The sequence below is a fragment of the Bos javanicus genome, chromosome 5 (assembly GCF_032452875.1).
Source record: "Bos javanicus breed banteng chromosome 5, ARS-OSU_banteng_1.0, whole genome shotgun sequence".
Lineage (NCBI taxonomy): Eukaryota > Metazoa > Chordata > Mammalia > Artiodactyla > Bovidae > Bos > Bos javanicus.
Window position 1 is genome coordinate 106,011,190 of NC_083872.1, and position 11,116 is coordinate 106,022,305.

An 11,116-nucleotide genomic window follows, 5' to 3' on the forward strand; every position below is an offset into this window, starting at 1 on the left:
CAAATGTAGACAAGAGGAAGATGAACAAACTGAAGAACAGAAGAGACACACGACGCAGAAGAGGACAAGGGGAATTTCTTTATTTCGGGAGGCACTGTTAGTTTTGGGGGGCTTAGGACCTGCATGTCAAACAGTGCACAAAGGCTGCAGCAGCCGTTCAGAACCAAGTCCAGTGCTACCGCATCACCTATGATGAGCAAAAAAGAGCTACTTCCCAGGTGTCACTGCATCGTTTCTCCAAGAGGGGCAACAGAATTGAATCCGGCAAGGAACCAGAAGCCGTGCTGTCAACATCAGGCGTGAGTGAACCGGCAGCTTGCCCTCCATCTCCTGTTGTTGACCATCCTTCAACTCCACCACCTCCCCTCTCCTCTCCCTCCTCGTCAGTAACTCTTCTCGCCTGGTCACTCGATGCCAGCCAGTGTGCCAGCTGTTCCTGTGTGCCAGCTGTCCTATTATATGTTTGAAGGCACTGTACTATAAGCTTAGAAATGTTCTGTTTATTTTTTGTCTTTTATGTGTTATCTGTACGAAAATATCATAAAGCTATTGCAGTGTAGCACTATATAATCGATTGTGTTAGTTGGTGCCTAGGCTCACTTTGCTGGACTTATAAATAGGTTGGACTTAGCGAACGTGCTCTCGGAAGGCAACTGGTTTGCATGTAGGGGACTGACTGTATAAGTAATGGTCCCCACCCCCGGGATGGGAAGAATGCTGGGCAGCCTCGGAGAAGAGAATGTGGCAGGTCTAATTATGGCTGAGGTACCACTGTTCCTCTTGTCTCCCTTCTGGTGGCCTACATGGACACTGGGTATCGGTCTTTATGAGCTTATGGCAGAAGGAGACCAGAGCCAAGGCAGGACAAGGAGCTAGGACGGAGGTTAGCAGCTCAGGACACCAAGCAAAAAGCCCCACCTCTGTCTGCTGACTGCAGAGTAAACCATTCTCCTGCCGCCAGCATCTTTCCCCCTAAAATATGGACCTATTCATGGTCACTTAGTAGCTTAAGTGATCCACGCTTCTTCTGCATTTCACTGGGTCACATTTGCACCTTCTTCCTTCTGAGCACAATTCCCTGAATAATTAACTCACGGCAAGATGAAAAACTAACTCCCATAAGTTTATGGACTCTAGCTAAAGTGGTGACTTGAGGAAATGGATGATGGAGTCTTAGAGAGTTCTCATGCCACCATCAGTCTCCTGTCATGTCAGCAGACCTCCACTGAGACTCCACTCCATCTCTTGGAAGCCCCCTTTTCAGCCCTTCACTCTAGCAAGAGCCAAGGGAGTTAAGAATCCACAAAATAGGAGCAGATCAGGCACCAAAGCAAATGTTATCACAGCTTCTACAAATCACTCCAGCCATAAGTTCTTGAAGTGAAGTGTTGTCCAATTTTTTGCAACCCCATGGACTGCAGCCCACCTGGCTCCCCTACCCATGGAGTTCTCCAGGCAAGAATCCAGGAGTGGGTTGCCATTTCCTTGTCCAGGGGATCTTCCCAACCCAGAGATTGAACCTGGGTCTCCCACATTGCAGGCAGTTTCTTTACCATCTGAGCCACCAGGGAATAAGCTCTTGGGGACACGCTCATAAGTGGTGACAGCATCACGATTGTGAAGTTATTCAGAGGAATACTGCTTTGAGAACTGAGATTTTAAGTTCCTATTATTTTTCATGGGTCAGAGTTTTCCTGCTTCTACAGCCCATTACTATCTCCTTCCTCTGGATTTCAACACTTTTGTCTATAGAGATCATTTTGTCACTTGGTCAACAGCGTTAGTGTTAATTATCATGTGTTAGTGCTAGTGTTAAGTCGATTCAGTCGTGTCTGACTTTCCGTTCTTATGAACCATAGCCCGCCAGGCTCCTCTGTCCATTGGATTTTCCAGGCAAGAACACTGGAGTGGGTTGCCATTTATATGTGTCTGTTTGTATCTTGTCAATCTCCTGGGGACATGAAGGATGAACTGGTATTTTATTTTATGTTTTATATTTATCATGGGGACAAGGACAGCAGCTTGCATTTGAAATGTCTTGGTACGAATTTGCTGAAAGGAAAAACATCTAAAACAGCTTAGGTTAATTTATCTGAAATGTTCAGATCGCCGTGTGCCAGATACTGTGCCAAGCATAGAAGAATCACATATAATAAACCAGAATCCGTGTTTTAAAGAGTTCAGAACCTGGTGGGCAAGACAGACTGTAAACAGTGGCACTGCATTATTTTAAGCATAACAATCTTATACATAATGTTTCCTCTATGTATGAAAGTAGAAGTGTTAGTCACTCAGTCCTGTCCAACTCTTTCCGACCCCACCAGGCTGCTCTGTCCATGGAATTTCCCAGGCAAGAATACTAGAGTGGGTTGCCATTCCCTTCTCCAGGGGATCTTCCTGACCCAGGGATCAAACCCGTGTCTCCTGCATTAGCAGGCAGGGTGTTTACCACTGAGCCACCAGGGAAGTCATTATCTATCTAGACCGAACTTCAAAGCCCAGAAAGGAAATACATCTTTTGAGATTCATCTGTTGTAACTTCAGGATTTCTACTGCAGTAGATCCTTATGCCCAGGGACCACATTCAGGGCAGAGATTGTGGCAAGATACAACTTGCAGGGACTCCCTTTATAGTTCTGTAAACAGGAGATGGTGTATTTAACACACTTTTTCTGCCAAAGAGAACTCCTCAGCTTCTATGCAATTCTCCCTGATACTTTCCATGGTCCACAGATTCACAGATGCTTAAGAGCTGGAAGAATTTTTAGAAACTATTTTCTCCCCCTCATCCCACCGCTGGTGTGAATAACCTTCTCAAGAGGATTCCAAGTAACCACTCATCTCTGCTTGAATATTTCTGGAACAGAACTCACTGTTTTCCCAGGCAACCCATTTCACATCCAGCTGTTAACCTTCACATGGTTGGACTTCCATCAATGTCGATTGGAGAAAATGATCTTGAACAGCATCCTCCACTGACACCTGTTCTCCTCTGCAGATATCTGTTCATTGCTGACAGCTGTTCTCCTCTGCTGACACCTGTTGTCCTCCGCTGACACCTGTTCTCTGCTGACAGCTGTTCCCCTCTGCTGACACCTGTTCTCTTCTGACACCTGTTCTTCTCTGACACCTGTTCTCTGGATGACACCTTTTCTCCTCCGCTGACACATATTCTCTGCTGACACCTGTTCCCCTCTGCTGATACCTGTTCTCCTCCACTGACATCTGTTCTCTGCTGACACAGTTCCCCTCCACTGACACCTGTTCTCCTCTGCTGACACCTGTTCTCCACTGACACCTGTTCTCCTCTGCTGATACCTGTTCTCCTCTGCTGACACCTGTTCTCTGCTGACACCTGTTCTCCTCCGCTGACACCTGTTCTCTGCTGACATCTGTTCTCTGCTGATATCTGTTCTCGACCGATACCTGTTCTCTTCTGCTGGCACCTATTCTCTGCTGACACCTGTTCTCCTCCACTGATACCTGGTATCTGCTGACACCTGTTCTCTGCTGACACCTGCTCTCCTCCACTGACACCTGTTCTCTGCTGACATCTGTTCTCTGCTGATATCTGTTCTTGACTGATACCTGTTCTCTTCTGCTGGCACCTATTCTCTGCTGACACCTGTTCTCTGCTGACACCTGTTCTCCTCCACTGACACCTGTTCTCTGCTTACACTGTTCTCTGCTGACACCTGTTCTCCACTGACACCTGTTCTCTGCTGACACCTGTTCTCTGCTGACATCTGTTCTCCTCCACTGACACCTGTTCTCCTCCACTGATATCTGTTCTCCTCTGCTGACACCTCTTCTCTTCCACTGATATCTGTTCTTCTCTGCTAATACCTGTTCTCCTCCGCTGATATCTGTTTTCCTCCACTGCCACCTGTTCTCTGCTGACACCTGTTCTCCTCCACTGACACCTGTTCTCTGCTGACACCTGTTCTCTGCTGACACCTGTTCTCCTCCACTGACACCTGTTCTCTGCTGACACCTGTTCTCTGCTGACACCTGTTCTCCTCCACTGACACCTGTTCTCCTCCACTGATATCTGTTCTCCTCTGCTGACACCTCTTCTCTTCCACTGATATCTGTTCTTCTCTGCTAATACCTGTTCTCCTCCGCTGATATCTGTTTTCCTCCACTGCCACCTGTTCTCTGCTGCCACCTGTTCTCTGCTGCCACCTGTTCTCTGCTGACACCTGTTCTCCTCCACTGACACCTGTTCTCTGCTGACACCTGTTCTCCTCTGCTGACACCTGTTCTCTGGATGACACCTTTTCTCCTCTGCTGACACATATTCTCTGCTGACACCTGTTCCCCTCTGCTGATACCTGTTCTCCTCCACTGACATCTGTTCTCTGCTGACACAGTTCCCCTCCAATGACACCTGTTCTCCTCTGCTGATACCTGTTCTCCACTGACACCTGTTCTCCTCTGCTGATACCTGTTCTCCTCTGCTGACACCTGTTCTCTGCTGACACCTGTTCTCCTCCGCTGACACCTGTTCTCTGCTGACACCTGTTCTCTGCTGATATCTGTTCTCGACTGATACCTGTTCTCTTCTGCTGACACCTATTCTCTGCTGACACCTGTTCTCCTCCACTGATACCTGGTATCTGCTGACACCTGCTCTCTGCTGACATCTGCTCTCCTCCACTGACATCTGTTCTCTGCTGACACCTGTTCTCCTCTGCTGACACCTGTTCTCCTCCACTGACACCTGTTCTCTGTTGACACCTGTTCTCCTCCACTGAAACGTGTTCTCTGTTGACACCTGTTCTCCTCCACTGACACCTGTTCTCTGCTGACACCTGTTCTCTGCTGACACCTGTTCTCCTCCGCTGACACCTGTTCTCTGCTGACACCTGTTCTCTGCTGACACCTGTTCTCCTCCACTGACACCTGTTCTCCTCCACTGATATCTGTTCTCCTCTGCTGACACCTCTTCTCTTCCACTGATATCTGTTCTCCTCTGCTGACACCTCTTCTCTTCCACTGATATCTGTTCTCCTCTGCTGACACCTGTTCTCCTCCACTGATATCTGTTCTTCTCTGCTAATACCTGTTCTCCTCCGCTGGTATCTGTTCTCCTCCACTGCCACCTGTTCTCTGCTGACACCTGTTCTCCTCTGCTGACACCTGTTCTCTGCTGACACCTGTTCTCCTCTGCTGACACCTGTTCTCTGCTGACACCTGTTCTCTGCTGACACCTGTTCTCCTCCACTGATACTTGGTCTCCTCCACTGATACCTGTTCTCTTCCACTGACATCTGTTCTCTGCTGACACCTGTTCTCCTCCACTGACATCTGTTCTCTGCTGACATCTGTTCTCTTCCATTGATACCTATTCCCTGCTGACACCTGTTCTCCCCCGCTGAAACCTGTTCTCCTCCACTGACATCTGTTCTCCTCCACTGACACTTGTTCTCCTCCACTGATACCTGTTTTCCTCTGCTGGCACCTGTTCTCCTCCACTGACATCTGTTCTCCTCCACTGCCACCTGTTCCCTGCTGACACCTGTTCTCTGCTGACACCTGTTCTCCTCTGCTGACACCTATTCTTCTCTGCTGACATCTGTTCTCCTCTGCAGAGCTACAAAGAGCACACCCCCTCTTCTACTCAAGAGCTCTTAAATATTCAAAACAGTGGCTTTTTGCTTTCCCAGCACCTGCTCATCTTCAGGCCTCTGTGCTTTTGTATCAAATCCCTCCTCATTTGATAGAGTATCCAGGCAGGATGGAGAAAGCCTGGACTAACAATGACCTCCCTTAAAAAGCCTACAGCTTGCTGGAATTAATATTCTCTTCTAATCAACACTCTGTTAGGCAGCCAGAATTTTGCATCCCTTACCTGGTCACTGATTTTTTCATTTTTCTTTTTAATTGGGGGATAATCATTTTACAATACTGTGCTGGTTTCTGCCATGTATCAACATGGTCACTGATGTTCAATTAAAGCAGACAAAACCAGTATTGGTTTTTCCAGCTGTTACAGCACATTCATGCTGGGTCTGTGGTCAGCACTGGTTCTCCACACGCTGAGAAGTGTGCGTTACAGTTCAGGTGCTGACAACAATAGCACTTGGAAAGTGGCTGGCATACCAGAATCCCTTCACATTTATCATCATTCTCTTTGATAAGGTCCAAACAGAGAAGGGAACTAACAGACTTAAGTCTCAGAACCAACTTGGCAGAGTCCATGTTTGGAGAATTCCTTAGAACGCCTAGATTTTACGTACCTACATGTAGACAATTAAATCCCTCAAGCAAGACCGGTGACTGAGGACACTTCCACTGTTCTTTTGTAGTCTGAACTTCCTGTTTAAATAGCCTCACACTTTCGCCAAGTCTCCATTTAAGCCTGAATAGTGAAACCTGAGTTAATAATACTATTGATCATCAGTCATCCAAAACAGGTCAGAGGGGCCGTAGGTTACTTAAGCCCTGAATTGGCTGATGGAACATTTCCAATAGCACAAGTTAACTGCAGACTTAAAAAAAAATCCCAAATTTTGCACTGTTCATCTCCTTCTAAGAAAAAACTTTGCTAAGCCTGGGAATCACCCCCGAGTGGCAGGTGTCCCCTAATAGGACAGTGTGGCTTGGAATGGACGGCAGGCATGTGGGCTGCTCAGAAGAGGTGGTTATCAGCCAGAGATCCCTGGACATGAGCTGTGGGGTCATGGACCCACTCTTTACGACCAAGTCAGATGAGATGTGTGGTGAAGACAAGAAAGGGAACAGCTCACACAGCTCAATATCAAATAAACAAAGCACCCAGTCAAAAATGAGTGGAAGACCTAAATAGACATTTTTTCCAAAATAAGATATATAGATGGCCAAGAGACACATGAAAAAATGCTCAACACTGCTAATTATTAGAGAAATGCAAATCAAAACTAAAATGAGATATCACCTCACCCTGGTCAGAATGGCCATCATCAAAAATCTACAAACAATAAAGGCTGGAAAGGGTGTGAATAAAAGGGAACCCTCCTACACTCTTGGGGGGAATGTAAGTTGATGTAGCCACTATGGAGAACAGTGTGGAGGTTCCTTAAAAAAATAAGAACAGAACTACCATATGATCCAGCAATCCCACTCCTGGGCATTTGCCTATTGAAAACCATAATTCCAAGATAGATGTCCCAATGTTCGCTCACTGCAGTGCTATTTACAATAGCCAAGACATGGAACCAACCTAAATGTCCACCAACAGATGGACAGATAAAGAAGACGTGGCACATATAGAGGGTGGAATATTACTCGGCCATGAAAAGGAATGCCATCTGCAGAAACATGAGTGGACCTAGAGACTGTCACACAGTGAAGTAAGTCAGAAAGAGAAAAACAAGTATTGTATACTAACATATATGTGGAATTGAGAAAAATGGTACAGATGAACCTAAGTGCAAAGCAGAAATAGAGATACAGATGTAGAGAACAAACATATGGATACCAAGGGAGAATAGAAGGGTGGGATGAACTGGAAGGTTGGGATTGACACGTATACACTATAGATACTGATAGATAACTAATGAGAACCTACTGTATAGCACAAGGACCTACTCAGTGCTCTGTAGTGACCTAAATTGGAAGGAAATCCAGGGAAGAGGGAATATATGTATACATGTAGCTGACTCACTTTGCTGCACAGCAGAAAGTAATACAACATTGTAAAGCAACTATACGCCAATGAAATTTTTTTAAAAAAGAAAAGAAAGGGAGAAGAAAGCTCTGGGCCCCAAGGTGTTGGGGTCAGGGCTGGAAGCATGTCCAGTAGGTCTTATGAGTTCTCTAAAACCCACCTCTCCCCATCCTGCACTCAGTCCAAGCCAGTGATGCAACATTATCTTAATGGAAAAGTATAACATATTGCTTAAGGCTGTGGGGGTACAGATTGATAAATCTACACACCTGGCCAAGGGGAGACGCTCCAGTCAGAAGAAAGCAGTTGATAATCAGGAGGCCTTGGGCAAGTCACTTAGCTTTTCTTAATAAGAAAATGGGAATAAAAATTCTACTCTCCTCACACCCAAAACTTTTAAGAGCAGTTAGTGAGACTTTCAAAGAGCATTATACAAAAGTTAGTAACTCTATAAGGAAGCAATTAAAATAGGGCACGTTTAAGGTTTTTAGCTTAAGAAATACATGTCAGAGGTACACATGGCTAAATTTAAAATGGATAACCAACAAGGATCTACTGTATAGCACATGGAACTCTGCTCAATGTTATGTGGCAGCCTGGATGGGAGGGGAGTTGGGGGAGAATGGCTACATGTGTATGTATGGCTGGGTCCCTTCCCTGTTCACCTGGAACTACCATAGCATTGTTAACTGGCCATACCCAGGTCTCCCACACTGCAGGTGGATTCTTCACCAACTGAGCCACCAGGGAAGCCCAGGAATACTGGAGTGGGTAGCCTACCCCTTCTCCAGGGGATCTTCCCAGCCCCAGTAATCGAACTGGGGTCTCTTGCATTGCAGGCGGATTCTTTACCAGTTGAACTATCAGGGAAGCCCCCAATATAAAATAAAAAGTAAGAAAAAAAAAGGGGGGGGGATACATGTCAGAGAAGGGTTATGTATAGGTACTGTATTCAGCAATGATGATCCATGCTTCTTAGAGACATGCCTATCATTTGAGTACTTTGTCATCAAGGTGATAATGGGGCCATACTTTGATATTATGATCTGAAAATAAAACGAGTCCTAAATACACTGATGTTGGGTTCTGAGGATGCAGCTGGGCTCGGAGCGAAATCTGAAATAGTACTTGCCTCCTCCCCGCATTCACACCTGCCTTTTTCTCCTCCGACCCGCAGCCCTTCTCTTTTCCCGCATCCTGTTACTTGCGCGCGCCCCAGCTTCCACCCCCATGGCCCCGACGTGTACCCCCGCCCCTTACTTGGTGCCGGTGTGGGTGGGAGGCGGGAGGAGCTGCATCGGGCCTGCGCAGACTGCGGGCGCTGCCGGCTGGGACCCGTAACCGCGGACGCTGGTGGAGGGCCACACCCTGCTCCCGTCGCTATAGAAACTGTTTCCGCCCTTTTTGTGACTCCTGAGCTGAAAGGCTGGGGCTCTGGGCCGGTCCCAAACAACCTTTCACCTCAGCCGGGAGAGACAGCTCTTTTCCTCCTGCTCCTGTTCTCTTGCCTCCGTTCTTTCAACTTTGGGACAAGAATTGAAGGACATTCTGAGGTTAGAGAGATTCGACTTGATGCAACAGGCTCATGAAGCGACCCCTCACTGTCTCCCCCTTCACAAAAGTGTGGGGTTATCAGAAAGTGAAAGTGAAGTCGCTCAGTCGTGTCCAGCTCTTTGCGACCCATGGATTATAGCCCACAGAATTTTCCAGGCAAGAGTACTGGAGTGGGTTGCCATTTCCTTCTCCAGGGTATCTTCCTGACCCAGGGATCAAACCTGGGTCTCCCGCATTGCAGGCAGAGGCTTTACCTCTGAGCCACCAGGGAAGCCCTGGGGTTATCAGAAGCACATAGTAAAGGTTCCGGGTAGGATTTATTCATCAGAGGAACATTCTTCTATGCGCTTACTCTGCACCAGCTTTTAAAAGCAGGAAAACTAAATAGCTGAATGACAGCAGTTACCTGGAGAAATACAAGGTGGTCCGTGGAAGAAACGGACATTCAAATAAAGCTTTTTGAAACAGCTGAGTTGGGTATGGGTCTTCTAGCACAAGAAGGCATTAGCAACGGAAAAAAGGCAAATAGAATAATCTGAAAACCCAGAGCCACAGGTGCCAGCACCCAGTGTGGTGTGGCAAGGGTCAAAGGTGCACATGGCTAGCAGGGGACAAGGCTGGAGGAGGGGACAAGGGGCCAGCCTGACTCTTAAGTAGCTTGTGAACTAAACAGGCTGAGGAGTGTGCAGATTTTAAGCAGAGGGGTGTTCTGCTCAGGCTTTGTTTTAGGAAATCCCCTCTGGCTCTAATGGGTTGAAGGGAGGACAGAGTAGCTTGCTCATCAAGGCAGGGATGCCCCTTAGAAGTAGTAAGTGATGGGAGTGTCAGAGAAAGGGCGGCACCTGGACAGAGAGCAGGAAATGGACTAGAGCTTGCTGACTGTATGGGATGTGAAGGGCACAAGTGCCCCAGGTCCCTCAGCTGACTGATGATGATGCTGTTTCCTAATAGGAACTACAGAGGGAAGACACTTGGGTTGCGGGGATGTCACCGATTCAGTGATGACGTATGATCAAGGGGTCAGGCAACATAGCTGCATCAAGAGCAAGTTCTGGGCTGAAGAGCCTGACTGGCAGGCAGCAGTCACCTAGGTGACCACAGGAACTTGAAGTTAACTCATGTTTTGAAAGAAAAAAGGAGCAGGGGGAACGAATGGACTCACATGGAGTATGATAGGGTGGTGAGAGCAGTGGGTGTGGGTGACACCGAACGTTGCTGCCGCTGCTGCTGCTAAGTTGCTTCAGTCGTGTTCGACTCTGTGCGACCCCATAGATGGCAGCCCACCAGGCTCCCCGTCCCTGGGATTTTCCAGGCAAGAACACTGGAGTGGGTTGCCATTTCCTCCTCGAATGCATGAAAGTGAAAAGTCAAAGTGAAATAGCTCAGTCGTGTCTGACTCCTAGCGACCCCATGGACTGCAGCCTACCAGGCTCCTCCGTCCATGGGATTTTCCAGGCAAGAGTACTGGAGTGGGGTGCCATTGCCTTCTCCAACACCGAACGTTAGCAAGCCACAAAGCAGTGAAGAGTAGGCGGGGAGAAAAGTACCAAAAGTACCAGGAAATAAAGCATGTCAAACAGGGCCCGATGAGCAGGGGCTGTGAGACAGTGAGAAAATGTACTCTGGGTTTGACACCAGAACGGCCATGAGTGTTTCCTGCAAAGCCAGTTTGGGCACACTTTAAGGTGATTTTCAATAGGTGGGCTAACACCACAGAGATAACAGGTTCATCACGCTGGCCCAGGTGATTAATCAATGACATCAGTACTAGCACAGTATAGCTCTTAATGTTCATTGTTAAACTGCAGAGTCCCTCCACCCCGTGTTCCTGGAAAGCATGCTTCCAGCCAGGGAGGGGGGAGTGGGTTGGGGATGCACCACAGTATAAACTATATACCAGACAAGAAAAAA

General features: G+C 47.4%; 1 protein-coding gene across 2 annotated transcripts in view; it reads right to left on the reverse strand.

Moving 5' to 3' along the window:
- DYRK4 (dual specificity tyrosine phosphorylation regulated kinase 4) overlaps nt 1-10,472 on the reverse strand; it is a 49,482-nt gene extending 39,010 nt beyond the window's left edge. For both annotated transcript variants that reach the window (XM_061418187.1, XM_061418186.1), the window contains exon 1: nt 8,912-10,472. In XM_061418187.1, the coding sequence (XP_061274171.1) occupies nt 8,912-8,949 (38 nt within the window). In that variant the 5' untranslated portion in view covers nt 8,950-10,472. The remainder of the gene's footprint in view (nt 1-8,911) is intronic.
- Nucleotides 10,473-11,116: the final 644 nt, after the last annotated feature.